The 18577-nt window shown below is 39.7% G+C and overlaps 1 protein-coding gene and 1 pseudogene across 1 annotated transcript; one reads left to right on the forward strand and one right to left on the reverse strand.

The window, feature by feature from the left end:
- Positions 1-310: 310 nt before the first annotated feature.
- chrna5 (cholinergic receptor, nicotinic, alpha 5) lies at positions 311-10763 on the reverse strand. The gene is made up of 8 exons (XM_030718552.1): positions 10624-10763; positions 10156-10290; positions 6963-7114; positions 6710-6754; positions 2355-2464; positions 1874-2051; positions 1092-1787; positions 311-917 (listed from the first exon to the last, which is right to left on the reverse strand). The coding sequence occupies exons 2-8, from the start codon at positions 10238-10240 to the stop codon at positions 759-761; spliced, it is 1425 nt and encodes a 474-aa protein (XP_030574412.1). The 5' UTR covers positions 10241-10290; positions 10624-10763; the 3' UTR covers positions 311-758.
- A 5215-nt stretch (positions 10764-15978) lies between these two features.
- LOC115772346 (UDP-glucuronosyltransferase 2C1 pseudogene) lies at positions 15979-18164 on the forward strand (annotated as a pseudogene).
- The last annotated feature ends 413 nt before the right edge of the window (positions 18165-18577 follow it).

Below are 18577 nucleotides of genomic sequence, written 5' to 3' on the forward strand. Positions count from 1 at the left end.
ATTCAAAACTAGTACATAAAGCTTAGCACAAAAAATATGTCCCAGTGCATTCATGTGGTATGCTTTTCCTCATGAAGGGATTTAGGGGAATCTGTGGGATTTGTTCTTGCCATATTGTATTGTGCCTTCTCCAGAACCAATGATAAATCCTCTTGGTGATGCCAGTAAGCACGCAAGGCCAAATGAGTGGATCGTATTGTTGTTTATTTATATGTGAAATGTGGACAAAAATGCAGATATTCTTCTTTAGGTAATCTTTAATCTCAAATGCAGAATTTAGATTAAAACCAAATACACCATACATAGTAATTCTATGTACTCTGCGACATACCAATCGTCATATACTGTTTCCCAAAAGATTTCCGGAAATTTCCTTGCTCCACCAGTGCCACATTTTATTACTAAGGGCTCTTCTGTTTCATTTGTGCTTTGTTGAATATTATTATTTATCACAAACACACTCACAATTTGACAGTATTTAGTATAAATGCCTACTTTGAGTATACTTTTATTCATGTTTCCAGTCTCAATGCAATATACTGAAAGCCTGCATAGGAAGAGTACATATTACAGATTTGAGTCACAGCCTGTTTCTCTCCACTCTGCAAGCAAGACACCCAAAGCTGCACCTGTGCAGCTCTGGCACACCTGTAGCACACAGAATAACCCCGATGAGGGCTACAATCATATCTCAAATATGACTTTAAGTAGCTGTGTATGTCCTTTGCTTCCATTTGTGGTTAGGTTAACTGTGATTATTAGAGGGTACTCCCAGCATGGTCAGGGACAATGATGTTGGCCCATTTGTAAATAACTGGGATGAAGAGGAGAGCAGAACCAAGGACTGACACCAAGAGGAAGGCCCACAAAAACATTCGATCCAGAACCTGGGCTACAAACTTCCAATCTTGAACAACCTGTAACAAAGAAGAAGCACATGCCATTCTCTATATTCTTAATAGTTATGGACAGAGTCATATATGGGCCAAATGAGGGTAATCAATCCATAGTTTCTTCCCATTTTGTAAAGTTTATGGTCTTTGTTATAATTTTGTTTCACAAAAGAAAAAAAAAAAACCCTCAAAACTCACCTCTCTGACCTGATTTTCTTTAACCACGTGCATGGTAATGTAGCGAATAGACTCCAAAGCAGCTTCTAGGTTGTGTCGTGTGTAGAGAAGTTGAGTGAGCTCAGGTGTTGAGTCCTTTATCCCATCCAGTCCCCCTGATTCTCTAGATCTGGCCACTCCAGCTGTGGCATAACGGTCCACGTGACTGCGCATGCATAGCAGCTTAGGAAGTCGATGCAGGAAAATTCTTCTCACCCATGGTGCCATGCCGTGATGTGTAGAGGAAGAGCGGTGGTGGATGTTGATGGCAAAGACAGTAATAATGATGGAAAGTGTGACAAAAATCATGGTAAAGACCAGATACTCCCCAATGAGCGGGATTGCCTTTGAAGAGGAGGGAATGATCTCCTCAATGACCAGGAGGAAGACAGTGAGTGACACCAGCACTGAGGTGCAGAGAGAGATCTTCTCACCACCATTTGAAGGCAGATAGAAAACAAGGATAGTGAGAAAGGACAGGCCAATGCAAGGAATAATGAGAAAGAGGGTGTAGAAAAGAGGCAACCTGCGGATAATAAAGAAGTAGGTAATGGTGGGATAGGAAGAGCTGCCATCAGCTCTCAGACCACGGCTGCCTGTGGCCTTCACTATCTCCCATTCACCATTATCAAAATAGTCCTGCTTGTCCACATGGAATTCCTCAAGAATTATGTCCACCTGTTGAATCCAGAGGGGAATCTCATTATTCACTCTTTATTACAGTGTTAATGTACTGTGCATGCTGCTATAGAGCAGAGATTCACCTGGGAGCCATCATAGGTCCAGGAGCCAAACTTCATCGAACAGTTCTGGAGGTCAAAAGGGAAGAAGGTGACATCAATGGTACAGGCTGACTTGTAGTTGGCTGGGGGTGTCCACGTTATTGTTCCATTGTACTTCACAACAGCCTTGGTGACAGTGCCCTCAAAACGTCCATCTGAACTATTTAGAAACATATGCCAAATTGTTAGCTAACAGCTTCTTTAATGGTAAATGTTAGAACTTCTACAGCATGCAGAGCATGTTCCTTTACTTGCTCATTTTCATTTGTGGTTCTCCCAACTTTTTTTCTTTATACTGCATGATAAGCATTTGGAACAACCGGAAAATGTAAAAAACAGAAAAGAAAAGAAAAGAAAAGAAAAGAAAAGAAAAGAAAAGAAAAGAAAAGAAAAGAAAAGAAAAGAAAAAAGGTATTCCATTGTATCTTTTAATAACTTATTTATATACCGTACAGTGACATACTTATCATACAGCACAACATCAGGCAGCCAGATCCTGTCTGAGGGAACTCGGATAGATGTGATGCCCAGGTATTCATCAGGATTCCACCTGAGTTTCATGTCAGTCCACTCCTACATAAGGGAAAATAGTGACTTTAATAATGAAAACCACAAATAATCTACCAATGAGGTGTTAAAGGACGTTGTGTGAAGAAGTTAACTGTTGTTTTTGAAAGATGTGGTATAATTATTATAATAATTATTATTATTAGTAGTAGTAGTAGTAGTAGCAGTAGTAGTGCATATTTGCAATTCATATCCTTTCTTGAGTCAGTTTTGTAATAATGTCATGGCTACACCTAAGCTAGCAGCTGGCTAACTTAGCTTAGCACAGAGCCTGGAAACAAGGAAAAGCTAGTTAGGAGGCATCAACTTGATTCGACAGGATCTACAGCGAGGACATTGACTTGTCATTGGGACTGAACAAATTTGGTAAAGGTGGCAAAGACAGGGGAAGTGATAAGGATTGTAACTAGAAGCCTGGATAGTAGAAAAATGGACAGTTACAAGCACTTGGCTTTCCCTCAGGCCATCCATGATGGAGATACACGACAGCACAACAAATACTTTATTTAGGTAAGGGTGTATTTGGCTGGTAAAAGGTACTGAGGAGATAGTTTAGTGATAGAAATACGATCCAAGCCATCAGTCCTTGCCAATTATCAGTTAGCCAGCTAGAATAGTATGGTAAGTTCCAACCAAAGGGCAGCACCTTGTAAATCTACAGCAAATGGCATAGAAAGGCATATCAGGGATATAACAAGGAACATCCATGAATACACTGCTAAGTGTGCCACAGTCAGGACAAGACAGAAGGTGACGTGAATGATGACAAAATACTAAGCTAGGCCTTTCCCCTCAATGGGTGTATCACTGGCAGATAAAGAAAGATAGTTTTTGCCGCACCAAGTATTGGTTAGAAGACTCCAAGTCCCAATAGGACACACCCCTGAAAGTACTTGAGAACAACAGTACAAAGATCCTTTGGGATTTCAGCTAGCAAGCAGACCAGATGTGGTGGTTCACAGTGAACAGAAGAGGTGAATTGTGACAGATATGGCAATCCCAGCTGAAAGGTACCATCAGGAAGAAGAGGCATAAATTATATTAATTAAGTATGTAGCTGAGTATGGTAAACCAATACCATCTACTGTATGAGCAATAGTTATCAATGAAGAGGCCATTGCCCTTTCACTTTCCTTTTTACATAATGTAATCCATTACTGTGAAACAGAACAACTGACCTGAATGGCAGGACCTGGTCTATGGGGATAAATCATAAGATATGTGGCAGACAGGACACCCAAGACCACAAAAAAGTAACAAGAACAGAGCGGAGAGGAAATGGCTTGTGGAGGCAGGTGCAAGGGACTCAAAAAATTAGAACACAGTGAAAACCACTAGACAATATTTAAACTGCCATGTAAGTCAGAGATTACCTTATCATTTTACATCTGAATTTTAAGTGCAATTGAATCTTTTAAAATAACACAACACATATCACCCCTTACACATAACTGGGAAAACACTTGTTTGTTTTTTTGTTTCTTTGTTTGTTTTTACACTGGGTTTAGACATTAACTCCCTCGCTTTGATGGATTTTATTTTATTTATTATATTTTCACTGGATATAAAATGCACCTGGACTTCTCTGAGTTTCTCCCAGTAAGTAGTGTCCATACAAATTTGAATAGCAACTCAACTACAGATTTTGCTGACATTTAGCAGAGTTGGATTCTATAGTCGCTGCGGCAATCTCAATAATATCATCAATAATTTCTGCACCAAATACTACCTACAACAGCTTGGCAACGCAGTCCTTTAAAGCATAAAAAAGAGAATGTAGGAGGGCTGAACTTCAATAAAAATAGTCTATGCTTCATTGGCTCCATATTAGAGAGTTGTTGTTTTCGCTGACCAACTTGATAAAGCCTGTGAGACGTGCTTATGTTTCAAATATGGTTACCATAATGAAACATACTAACACTATAAATAGTCTCAGAGTAAACTCTGTCACCACCACTGGTGAAGACTGTGAGAAGTTCCACAATATTTTACCAAAAAGACAAAAACATTAAGGCATGATGTACTGTAGTCCTACTGGTTATTTTTTATGCCCCAATATTTACCATGTTAGAGCCATCCCCATTACTCCAAAGGGTAAAAATGACACTGTTTCACATATAACATCTAAATTAGACAGGTTTTCAAAGACATAGCCCTTGTAGCTCATTGTGGTTATACATTAGACAGTTTTATCTGTCTGTGTACCAAACTATCATAAGCAAGCATGTATCCAAACCCTCCTTAAGAAATCAGGTTTATGGGGTGCTATTATTGCTTGTGGGGTTGAACTGGAGGCCCATACACCTTAAGGCTATTGCAGAGGCCAAGGTTCAAAATCTGTTTTGAGCCATTTACCACATGCATTTACCCTACTCTCTCCCCCAGCTTTCCTGTCCACTCCCTGCTGTTCTGTCATAATAAAGGCTAAAACGCACAGCTTATAACTGGCACAAAGCAATCTGTGGGAAACCTGGGCATAATTTTTAATCAACACTTCATTTTCAACCACCATATCAAAAATCTAGTCCAGTCTTGCTTTGTACAGATTAGAAATATTGCCAAGCTCAGACTGATACTCCCCAATGATATACTGCTCAAAAAACATTAAAGGAACACTTTTTAATCAGAGTATAGCATCAAGCCAGTTAAACCTCTGGGATATTGATCTGGGCAGTTAAATAGCAGAGGGGGTTGTTAATCAGTTTCAGCTGCTTTGGTATTAATGAAATTAACAACAGGTGCATGAGGAAGCCCCCCCCCCCCCCCCCCCCCCCCCCCCCAAATTAAAAAAAAATTTTTTTAATGGTTTTATAGGTGGAGGCCACTGACATCTTTTCACTCTCCCTCTTTACTGACATTTTTTTTTTTTAACTAGTTTTGCATTTGGCTAGGGTCAGTGTCACTACTGGTAGCACAAGGCAATACCTGGACTGGACAGAGGTTGCACAGGTAACTCCCCTATTATACTGGTGCAGTGAGTCCTGGGTTGCTCCCAGTGCACAACAATGCCTGGCCTCATGTGGTGAGAGTAAGCAGGCCAGTCCTGGAGGATAAAGGACCTGATACCATTTACTGGCCATCACACTTGCCTGACCTAAATCCAATAGAACACCTCTGAGACATTATGTTTTGGTCCATCCGACACCCCAGGTTGTACCTCAGACTGTCCAGGAGTTCAACAATACCCTTATCCAGATCTGGGAGGAGATCCCCCAGGACACTTGTCTCATTAGGAGCATGCCCAGACATCAGGCATGCACACAACCATGTGGGTGTCATACAAACCACTGAGCACCACTGCGAGTTGCAGCAATGAAATTTCGGCAAAATGGACTAGCCTTTTTTTTTTTTTTTTTTTAACTTTGATTTTCGGGGTGCCTTTGAATTTAGCTCTCTGTAGGTTGATAATTTTCATTTTCATCAAACAATGTGACATCCTTTCGTCTCTAACACATTACCCAGTTCATATCAGTATAGACATCCAGCTTGATTTTTTTTCCCATTGAAATCTGATGTGTTTTCAAAGTGTTCCTTTACATTTTTTGAGCACCATGTAACTAAACAACTTTCCACACCCTCATTTCTTCCTGATTAGATTATTGCAACTCATTGTATACATGCTTAAACAATGCAACAGTTTCCCCATCTACAGTTAGTACAGAACAAAGCAGTAAGGCTACTCACAAACACTCCATGCAGGGAACATATTACATTCCTTGCAGAGCAACACTGGCTCCCCATTTCCTGCAGAATCCAATTTAAGATTTTATCAGTTAATTTCAAATCATGACATGGTAGGGCTCCTCGTTATATCTCAGAATACTTAACTCCTTATTAACCAAACAGATCTCTCAGATTGGAGAATCAATTGCTATTACAGCTTCCACATTCACGCCTAAAAACAAAGAGGTGAACATGCTTTTACTGTTTTAGTTCAAGCACTGTGGAATAAGCATCCTCTTACAATGAAATAAGCTCAGTCAGCTCCCATTAAAAAAAAATACTGTACCAACTGGCTTTTGTACAGTGTTTTATAATCTGATATTTCATTGGTCCTCTTTGATTCATCTGTTTTGTTTTCATTTCCTCTTTTCTCTCATTTTATGAATTTTGTAATATTTTAAAGGCTCTACTTTTTGTAAATTCTGTGAAGCATCTTGTAACTTTGGCTTAGAAAGATGCTATAGAAATACTGATGGTGAAATGCAATGCTACATCATTTTCTACATGTAGCTATACAAGTGTACTTGCCTGTTTCATCCAAACATTAGTTGTCATTAGTTGGTTTTTCTCATCCTGGAATGGCAAAACAAGACATATGAACAAAAAAGTTCAAACTTTATTTTATGTGATACATCTGTGAAGCGTTTTTTTACAGAGCAGTGATTTAAATAGCATTTAGCCTTTGAACAAACTACTTTATGCCCTTTATATATGGTATGATTCCTTGGTAACACATTCATAGACACTATCACAGTCATGATTGGTGCTGCTTTATACTCACCACATCAACTAGCTGGGAGATAGCTAGCCCAAACTTCACACGGATTGTCTGGTTTAGGTACTCCACAGGACGAACCCATTTCTGGTAGTTTTCAAAGAGATATTTGAATAGTTTGTCTTCTGCTTTTGCGTAGGAGGAGAGTTTTGGAATCCCTAAGAGATGTGAAATGACACAATTTTTTAAAAATGTATAGGTTTATTTTAAGGTAGTTCAGGAAATATAGCATTACCTTTGATTTATCAAGCAGTCTCGGACTCCATGGTTAAAAACTAAGCCATTCCATGCTCTATTTCTGGTAATGTTTTGAAACAGCACTGCATTCACCTTTCTGACCTTTCTACTAATTTGACACCTCTCCAAATAGTGGACAAACATCTTTCATCACAAAGAAAGGTATTTTTAAATGTAGCAGGCATGAGTGGTGCATTTTTAGTGTTTCGCTGGAATGTTTGGATGCATGGAGGTCAGCTAGAGCATAATTCAGAATTTCAACAACATTTTTTTTCTTTCAAATTAATAGTCCACTGGCTGTAATACACCATCAGTTAATTGTTGCAGAGTTTAGACTCAAACAGATATCGAAATAACACATTGCAGTTAGAATGTGCTTCATACAGGTTTACTAATGACTTGTATCTATGCAATATTAAAATGTAATCAGAGAAAGCAGTGCAGCAGTTTGGTCCATTATGACAAATGATATGCTGTTTCGTCGCCACTGTAAGAATCTGATATGTCGCACTGTGACTCATATGCAGTGGTGATTGTAAATAATGCAGGCTTTCTCGTTTGAAGGACAATCCTGTTCATTAAAAATCACTGCTTACTAATGTATCTTGGCATATTTATTGCATATGTAACAAAACGTAAACATGACAAAAGTTAAAACATGACTTGAACTTGGATTGGTGGTGATGCATCATGGAATTGGTGTTGATGCTAAATTTTAAGCAAAGTTTTTTTGGGCTGATGCGCAAAAAAACCCAGAAGATCTACAGGGTGCAAAGACACACTGGGTGTTTGATCACCAAATTCATTTAAGCTTTCTTTGTCCTCTATATAAACTAGATTTATTTATAATCAAAGCACTTAGAGACTAGGTGGCATTGAATATGGTCATGACATTAATGCAGTCACACCATATGATTGGTGTCTCTTGTCCTGTCTCCCTCCCCTCACCCCTAACTGGTTGCAGGAGATGGCTGTCCCTCCCTGAACCTGGTTTTGCTGGAGGTTTCTTCCTGTTAAAAGGGAGTTTTTCCATCTCATTGTCGCCAAGTGCTTGCTTGTAGGGTCTTTACCTTACAGTATACAGCACCCTGAGGCAACTGTTTTAATGATTAGGTGCTTTATAAATAAAACTGAATTGAAATGAGCTGAATGGGTTCAAATGTTTTACAACTGCCGCATTGCTTTGCTGTATCTCCAGTTCAGAGAAGCAAATACTGATTTTTCACCTACGTGGTAATAAACTCAATTTATGGATAGTGAATATGGCTTGAAAATCTACCACAGGACTGACCACAAATATATGGTGTCACTCTCAGTGTGTGTGGATCAATAAAGACGAGGCTTCAAACACCCTCAATCAATGACTGTGTGATCAGCAAATTCATCATCCCTTTGAGCTTCTTCTGCACTGTCACCAGCGTCCTGCTTGGCTGAAAAACAAGCTGGAGAATCTTCTGGATTCTACATTCATCACTGATGATTTATTGGTAAATTGGGAATGCCCACAGTCATAAATGAAGAAGTATAAAAAATTCAGAATGTGCCATGAGGAAAAACCTGGAGCTCAGTCACTGTCAGTGTCAGTGGAAATTTATACCTGAATACTGGGTAAAAATGTTTCACTCAAGGTGACGCTAGCTTCTGTTTGCTCAGTGCAGTGTGAAGCATCTCAAAAAACAAAGCATGTTATGAAATAAACATGGACTATATGATGGGAGATGTTGAGGATTGCAGTGATGAGTAGTCTACTTATCGAGATGATACGCTGCTACAGTCGAGCAAATATGTAAAACATCAGTAACAAGAGATAAAATTTTTAAAAAGTACTGGACAAATAAAGTACATATGCACAGTGTCAGGATGACAGCAGTTTCTTCCCTCCTGCTGGTGTAATTCATATTATATTTCCTTTCCTTCCTCTTCTACTGTTCCTCACCGGCACACGATATGTCACCACTAACTCTATTCTTTAAGAGTAACTTCAGCTATTCTTTATTCATAACCAAAAGGAATGTTTTCCATCTGTCTTATTCATCTGACATGACATGACATGAACATGGACATTATGCCTCTATTTCAATGCATGTCTGCATTTATGATTCAATAATATCTACCAAAAGACTTGAGTTAATGGTTGATCCCACAACATTAAAGTATGAGACCAAACTTTTGTCTCATAGTGAACTTTTCATCTATATAATTTCTATGTGTAATTTTTCATATATATATATATATATATATATATATATATATATATATATATATATATATATATATATATATATATATATATATATATATATATGTGTGTGTGTGTGTGTGTGTGTGTGTGTGTGTGTGCGTATGTTTATAATACCTTGTGGGGACAATTTTCCTGACATATACTATGTTGTGGGGACCAATTGCTCCTTGTGGGGACTGGAACCTTGTCCCCACAAGGGGAAACCCTGTTTTTGGGTCAGGGGTCAGAGTTAGGGCTAAGGTATGAATTGAGGTTAGGTTAGGGTTAGGGTGAGGTATGTGATGGTTAGGGTTAGGAAAAGGGTAAAGGTAAGGTTTAGGCTGTAGAAATGAATGGAAGTCAATGGAAATTCCCCACAAAGATAGCAAAACACACTTGTGTGTGTGTGTGTGTGTGTGTGTGTGTGTGTGTGTGTGTGTAAAAAGCTGTGCTTTGTGTTTGACCAATAGTCATAGCTGAATAGCTGACTTATTTTTCGATTGTCCAGCTGAATGATCAATTTCCAAACAACAGAAATCAAACAATGTAAACAGCTACAAAATGGGATATGTGAACATGTTGAAACCCATCACAGTAATACCACTGCTTATAACTGGACTCGAGTGATTTGTGACTTTCTAAATATTCTATGTTTCTATATATCTGCTTAAGTTAGGCTTATCTTTGTGTATGCAACCTGCTAATCTGTCATGAGGTGTCCCCAGTTCTTAAAACACTTACGCAGTGAGTTGCACAGGTAGCACCAGCACAGCAATGGCAGCAGCAGTGTAAGAGAGGTGGCTGCCCCTCCTGCTCCCCACATCATATCAGAGGTGGCACTTGATCCACGCAGCTGGTACCTTTGGCATCCCAGAGCTGGGAAATAAAATATTAAAAACAGTAGTTATTAAAACAAAGTAGCCTCATTGTACATCTCAGTATTGGGTAAATAAAACATGCCTTGGGTAAATCGCGAATCCCAAGTTATTCCTCTTAAAGCTGAATAAAAATCACATTTAGGATTTCAGGGAAAAGACTGTGCAAAACAAATAAGCATTGTCTACACTAAATAACAAACTGCAGTCACATAACATACATAATAACATCTGCATAAGTCAAGAATGTGTTCTAACCTCACCTTGCTAAGATGACCCTCTGCTAGGCATTAATTACATTTCCTACATGAGCATCCAGCTGCTGTTTCCGTACCTGCTCTGAGTCTATCCCATTAACAGTGATTAACAGTGGTTGTGGAGGTACTGAATGTCCAGACAACAGCAACAGTGCTGCACTAGCGCTCCTCCATTCCATGCAGGTTCTTTCTCTCGCCACAGATGCTGCTTCTCTCCCTGCTGTCTCCAATTGTGCACAGGCAACGCATGCTCATCCCCTCCTCCTCCTGTTCCTTCAGAGAATCCGCCCCCAGCCTCCAGCACCATCACCGTTATCCATCCCTCCCCTTTCTCTAACATTCTCGTGGTCACTAATAACAGGCAAGAATAGTCGCACCCTCCATGCAGCTACCTCACTGCCTCTCCACAGCAGCAAATGATAAGCTCTGCCACTGAGACTGTGCCTTGCATTTAAATAACAGTTTCCAGATCATTATTTGGTGTCCATTGCCATACATGATGCTGCATTTTAAGCCACCAGTTTCCCCTCACTGTCTCTGATATGTGAATACGTTTGCTTCCCTGGGGACAGCATATTTTGGGATGCAGATATTTTAACTTGAAATGGAAACATAATTATCATCCAACTTGTGTTGGAAATTCAATTTCCAAAGTCGGTTCAGTTTTACTGGGCATACTGTATTATTGTTACAATCTTTGTCTTGTAAAACACACACATACAGTAAACACACACACACACACACACACACACACTCACTCACTCACAGTTATGTTATTCTGAAATAAAAGACAATTTTGAGTGAGTTTGTAAAGCTTAGAATCTGTGTCTAAGCCCAATCTTGTTTTTTCAGTATTACAAGCTGTTAAATATAACCTACTATATGTTTCATGTCATCTGTGAAATGACTCTGGGAGAGCTACCTAAATTTATTGTTATAAAGTGTTGCTTTATTAAAAAAAAAAAAAAAAAGAAAATCCTGCTTATTCCAGGATTTGCATCCTCCTATTGGCATGTTTAGTGTGAATAATTCCAAATTGCAGACTTGAAGACTAACTTAGCAAACAAAAAACAAACCTCCATTTAGGTGAAGCAGAAAGTCCAAATGGACAAAAACAGAGCAGTAAGTGGCAGAAAACAATGTCTATTAATCCTAATCAGGGAGAAAGCTCACATACAGGGAACAAACAATATGATGCAACGACAAACTAAGGCAAATTGAGGCTTAAATATACTGAAGGCTAATCAGAAGGACAAGACACAACTGAGGAAAAGAAGGCATGGGGAAACTAATCAGTGAGAACAAGACAGGGGGTGTAAACTAAATACAATGCATAAGGGCCAAAAGACCAAAAGGGGCCAAAAGGGGGTTGGTCTGGACTTGGGGCAAAGCACAGGAAATGTAGCAGTGCAGAAGGCTGGCCAGGTTGCCAGCAGCGAAGACAGAGCAATTCAGGGGGGGGCTGTTCTGCAGCTGGCCAGGTAGCCAGCAATGGAGATGGACCTTGGCAGGAGGCAGAGGTGGAAGTGATGAAACACATCAAGATACTTGGTTGTAAGCTGGTGAATGCGATGAAGATCTTCTGTTGTTGTGGCCAGAGGCCAACAATGGTCCTCTCTAGTGGTTTGGCTGGAGGTTGACAATGGCAGAGGAGGAGACAGGTCACCTCAGGAGGCTTGAAACACAAAAGCTGAGACCAACAGAGGGACTGTTGGCTTAGGCTTAAAAAACAAAGACTTCTAGGCTGTTGAAGTAACTACAAACGTTGTCATTTCATCTAAAGCCTCGAAAACACCTAAATTATTGTGTAAACTAAATGACTCAAAAACACAAAACTTCATTTCTCTGTTAGGTTCAGGAGAAAAGGGGCAGCTGGGCCTCCAATGGGCTGGACAGCAGCATCAAGGCTGCAAGTGGGTCAGACGAGGCTAAATCCAACAGCTTGAAGACCAGTTCATCTGATGTAATGAAGTCTTTGGGCTGAAGACTGTGCACTTTCCCCCCCTTTCAAGATAGGGAGGCAGACGAGGAACTGGCTGCGGGACAGGTGAGTGGTGTGGCCAGGGGAAAACTAAGCCACCCCACTCTTATTGCTGGGGATTCAGGTGGAAGTGAGGCAGCAGCCAAATGGGACTGCTGTGGTGGCGAGGCTTGGGAGCTGGGCAGCTCCTGCAACAAGGCTTGAGTGCTGAGGCACTGGGAAATATGGAGGAGTGTGTGGAGTTGAGTTAGGAGTCAGTGATTTCATTTTGCTTAACTGTCCTTCCATTTGGGTGTATGTGAAGTAAATGTCCAAAATAAATGAGGACTGAAGCAGTTGAGGATGTTTGTGGATTATGTCTTTCATGGCAGAAAGTCCCAGTGTCAAAACATTAATGTCTTTGGAGTCAGAGATCCGAGCAGAAAATTTCAAAAGCCGTGAAAACTCCTCCATAAGCTCCCCATCCAAAATAATGGTGATGTTTGCTGTTTGACGCAACCATTTTTTGGTTGTGTCATGCTGTCTTATTAAGCATGGATAATATGAACTCAGACCATGCAAAAGGCAGGTGGGGTCATCGATTGTTGAGGTGCATATTTTTGTCCATATAGTGTATAATATAAAAAGGTGTGGCTGGGGAGGAAGTGGGTTGCAATGTGCATTACACATGTGCCAGCAACTGTAGGCTGGCTAAAGCAGCTCAAATAGTGTAAAGTGTATACCCTCTATGAGATTTACCAATGAGTCAAATAGAATGATATTACCTGTGTCATCAATTGCTGTGTGATGGAATTTATACCAGCTTACCCAGTGGACTCATTGGGTCGAGCTTGACTTCCTGGTCTGCCTGAACTAATGCTGTACTCAGTTTTTTGCTATAAAATCATAGCTTGTGGCAACAAGTATGAGAGCTTCCATTCAGTTCTGATCAGATAACATATTAGTTACATAAAATGCAAATGCATGTTTCTTATTTGCTACTTCTGTAACATATTCTAACTTTATCAATATAATATTAAGTTGCATTGTTCAGTTTTGGGAATTTAGACCCAGTTATTTAGACCCAAAAGTAACACGTTCAGATGGAAAGGTTTCAAAAACAACATCTGTTTACACATAAACGCAAGACATTGAAAATGCTGTAGTTCCCATTGCCAGGCCACAAGTGTGGATATAGGAGTCATAGTACCATAGTACGCATGTGCCAGTACCCCAGTTCTACTCTATTCTATTCTCGTTACCATGAAACAGAAGAGCATTGTGAAGATCTTATTAACTTCTTCTAATGCGTTTAGGATTGTGTGCTGTTCAAGTCTGCTGGACCCATTTTAAATGTTTACCAAAACTAAAATTATGCAATTTTTATTTATTTCAACTTCAGATTCCTTGTCTTTGGCTCATTTTCTGTGAAGAACACATTTTCAGTAACTTCAAACTGTAATATCCCTACACATTTATAGCACATGTGGTGTTCAGGTCCACTGGAGCCATGGGTCATAAAAGTACAGAAATGAGGTGTCACCAAATTGCTGGCTGTCTGTGGTTTCCAAGAAATGATGTGGGCTGAATATATAATTGGGAAACATTCTGAGGAAAACCCTGCCTTTTTAGGAGTGGACACATCCATGCCACTTTGGATGGCGCAGCTTTCATGTCTAGAAATCTGCCCTTATGCCCTCTGGCATTGGACGAGTGTTTTCAGTGGCCGCGCTGTCGTTTTGCCGTTTTCATTTTCAAAAAGTAGGTGCAGACGAAAACGTTTCAGAAACGATCTCTGTTTACACGCTGCAGTTCCTATTAACAGGCCACAAGTTAGCGGTGTGGATTTAGGATATAGGAGCCACAACCATAGTGCACATGTCCGAGTGCTCCCGTCTGCAAAAAGTGGTGTTTTAGTCCGTTTACACAGAAACGGAAACCGGAGCATTTTGAAAAACGCTCCACTCTAGAGCCCGTTGTCAAAAAGTATAGTTTTACACGCCGTTCTCATGTAAACTTTATTCATTGGCTCCAATCATTCTTCTCACATACAAGGTCTTGAATAATCAGTCCCCATCTACTCTTAAAGACCTTGTAGTACCACTTCACCCCAATTTGGTTCTATATAAATAAAATAGAACTGAATTGAAATTTAACTGACAAATTGTGCTTTTATTCATGAATGTGCTCTAACAGAGGTATAAGTCTAGAATTAACCATATATCTGGTCTACATTGCTTTGAACTGTGATAAAGTATACATCTCTTACGTATTTTTATATATATATATCAGTGACGTGCAGTCAGGGGAGGCAGGTGAGGCACGGCCTCACCTGTCATCGTGGAAATATAAAATTAAAAAATAAATTAAATGGTTATATTCATTCAGTGATTTGTATTTTAAAGTTCTTTTCCATTTAACTACACCATTTTTAGATTAGTTTTTTCAAAATCGCTGAATTTTTGCATTTGCCGGTCAAATACTAAGAGACGAACGGTGAGGCACCAGCCCGGCGAGCCGCACCACGGATTGCGCAATCCGTGGTGCGGCTCAGTATAGTCATTGCCAATGACTACTAACTGTGCTGGCATGCTATGCAGTGAGACCGGATTACTTTCCGGTCTCACTGCACTTTTACTATATGAACTAAATTTCCATATTTTAGCTGGTGTATATAATGCACAGTTTATTTTTTGTTTTTTCATTAACAACTGTATGTGTGTGTAATGCATTCTTGTGTTGAGCGATCATGAAACTGCTGCGAAGAGACACTAGGTGAGGCACGCAGTTCTCGTGCCTCATGGTAGGGGGCGCTGGTGAACCCAGGGACTCTACGACTCCTCGGCGGCAAGCTACCATAAACAGTTAGCAAGGCCAGTTAGTTTTTCCTGTTGCTTGGCCTTATGTTCAACATGGAAGATTACATAACTCAACTGAAAGAATTTTCTAAACTGGACTTTCAATCGAAGCAGAAGATAATAATTAAAGGAAGACCAACACCGGAGCTAAAAGGTTTGCTTCAGACTATGTTAATGTTAAACAAAACAACTGTTGCCAATCAAATGGTGAATAAGCTATATGTTTGTAAATCTGATGTGATGACGTCACCAGTCACGACCCTCACCGCACGTCACTGATATATATATATATATATATTTTTTATGAGTGAACTGATATGAAACCCAGAAATGCAGTGGATCTACCAGACCCAAAAAAAACAGGAAAACCAAGCAAGGGTTAAGCAACGCCCTACGCCCTACGTGATAATGTAAGGGGGGTTATTATTCAGCATGCACTTTGAACTCATTATGTCTCCATAAAGAATTGAGAGTAAATTTTATTGTGCTGTATCAGTCAATGAATAACCTGATTACCGCAGCTCTTTGTGCACAGACGCGTTTCTCATTTTCGGGGAACTCGCGGAGCTCCTGGGTTTCAGTCGGTTTTTAGCTCCTCCCCTCCAGATTACACACTCCTCGGTTTGGCGCTGTACAAAGCAGCTCTCTTGACACCGTGTGCTTTCCTGAATGAAAAAAAACAACAGTAAGCTGGAAAAACTTGGTTAATGTGTGACTGTCGTCATATCGACTCCGTGTTCCTGGAATTTACAAGTTTACTTTGTTACTCGATTAGCGGAAAACGGTGCTGAGAATGCGGATAGTCCGTGAATCACTTGCTATATAGGCCGCTTTTATTAAAGTAATGATAAATACCAAGCGGTCTAATTGTCAGTGTGTTTAAAGGACTGATCATTCTCAATAATTAATACGCTGCTGTTCGTGCTGTTTTAAAGATGCACTTTGAGTCCAGAACACTGACTTTCTATATTTGCAATGAGGGAAAATTACGTTTCGGAGGTACAGCACTTTTTAGTGCGAAATTGCAACTAATTTTAAAGAAATGCTATTTAAATCCATAACAGGGCATTTTAGGAAGACAGTGAAAGTAAAATGATGTGAGGAACTTGATTTTTCATTTCAGATGAAGCTGCTCTATTGCTGCACTGCTTTGCTCATGCTTATTCCCAAAGCCTGTGAAGGAGGCAACATCTTAGTCTTTCCATCTGACGGCAGCCACTGGATAAACATGAAAATTCTACTGAAGGCTTTGCACTCCAAAGGACATAATATCACTGTTCTGCGTGCCAGCAAAAGCTGGTACATAAAAGATAAGTCGTCTTATTATAATGCCTTTACAGTTTCAATGGAAAACACCCTGGATCAGAAGTTTGTTAGCAAACTCGTATCTGAGATTATAGAATTTGAGCGAGGGGCTGTACCCTTCACACAGTTTCTCTACATGAGTGTAGGGATGTTAGGCGCATTTGTTGAGGTTCACAAAGCTGTAGGTGAAATGGTAACAACAATACTAGATGACACTGAGATGATGAGAAAATTGAAAGACAGCAAGTTTGACCTGCTAATTGCTGACCCCTGTTGGTGTGGTGGAGTGATTTTGGCCAAATATTTGAGCCTTCCTGTGGTTTATAATGTTCGCTGGCTAATAGGTACAGAAGCTCATTTCTCCATAGCCCCTTCACCCACATCTTATATTCCTATAACAGGAACTGGCAATACAGACAAGATGACCTTTTTTCAGAGAGTGAAAAACATGGGTTTACATGTAATAACCCAAATACAAAGTGACCTCGTAGTTAGACTAGTATACCAGAAAATAACTGACAAATATCTTGGGTCTGGTCACGACTTTAATGAGTTACTGATCAATGCAGACATTTGGCTGATGAGAGTGGACTTTGTGTTTGATTACCCGCGCCCTACAATGCCTAATGCTGTTTACATGGGAGGGTTCCAGTGCAAACCTGCTAAACCTCTGCCTCAGCACTTGGAGGACTTTGTGCAGAGTTCTGGAGAGCACGGCTTCATCCTCATGTCTCTGGGGACATATGTGAATGAACTTCCTGCTGACCTGGCAAATGAGATCGCTGCAGCTTTTGCTAAGTTGCCCCAGAAAGTCATCTGGAAGTATAAAGGTGATAGACCAGCCACTCTGGGTAACAACACTTTACTGGTGGACTGGATGCCACAGAATGACCTTTTAGGGCATCCTAAAATAAAACTCTTTGTGGCACATGGAGGAACAAATGGAGTCCAAGAAGCCTTGTATCATGGAGTCCCAGTTGTGGGTATACCTGTGTTTTTTGATCAGTATGACAACCCGCTTCGTCTGAAAGACAGAGGAGGAGCTAAGATACTTACAATATCTACAGTGGACAAAGACAACAACTTCCTGAAGGCCATACAGGAAGTCATGAATGAGCCCTCCTACAGGAAGAACATGCAGAGGCTTTCAAAGCTGCACAGAGACAAGCCAATAACACCACTGGATAACGCCCTCTTCTGGATAGAGTTTGTCATGAGACACAAAGGAGCAGCTCACCTGAAAGCAACATCCTACAGAATGCCCTGGTATTCCTACCACTCTGTAGATGTGGTTTTGTTCCTGGCTGCAGCTGTGCTGCTGGTGCTTTTAACCATTTACTTCTGTATTAAATATTTATACACTGCAGTGTGTAAATATAAAGTGAAACGTGAGTAATGAGGAATGGTAGATAAGATAAGATAAGATAAGATAAGATAAGATAAGATAAGATAAGATAAAACTTTAATGATCCCACGACGGGGAAATTTGCGCATTACAGCAGCTCAGTACAGAAAACTAAAAATAGAATAGAATAAAATAAAATAAAATAAAATAAAATAGAAAAACACTATACACATATACATAAGCACTATATACAGAAAATATATAGTCAATACACACACGTATATATACACACATATACACACACATCAAAACACTATATACAGATATCAAAATATTATATAATTAATACAGCATTTTGACAACAAAGTGTTAAGCTGGATGTAATTTACATGTTTTTACATTTTATGTTCTTATATTTTAGTAAATTTCATGACTTTTGTGATGCTGATGATAACCAGCATTACAAATAAAACAACTGAAATGATTAAATTGACCACAATGTAATTGTTTCTTTTTTTCTTTATTATACAGGTATTGTTTGTGTTTTGTTAAAGGAAGGACCC

Source organism: Archocentrus centrarchus, chromosome 3 (genome assembly GCF_007364275.1).
Source record: "Archocentrus centrarchus isolate MPI-CPG fArcCen1 chromosome 3, fArcCen1, whole genome shotgun sequence".
Lineage (NCBI taxonomy): Eukaryota > Metazoa > Chordata > Actinopteri > Cichliformes > Cichlidae > Archocentrus > Archocentrus centrarchus.

Excerpts from the sequence above, each read along its gene's own strand:
- chrna5 (XM_030718552.1), bottom strand. The coding sequence starts at position 10,240 with ATGATGTGGGGAGCAGGAGGGGCAGCCACCTCTCTTACACTGCTGCTG. Across the intron at positions 6,755-6,962 it reads TCTCCCAGCTAGTTGATGTG|GATGAGAAAAACCAACTAAT; the intron begins GTGAGTATAAAG and ends TTGCCATTCCAG. Across the intron at positions 918-1,091 it reads AAGAAAATCAGGTCAGAGAG|GTTGTTCAAGATTGGAAGTT; the intron begins GTGAGTTTTGAG and ends TCTTTGTTACAG.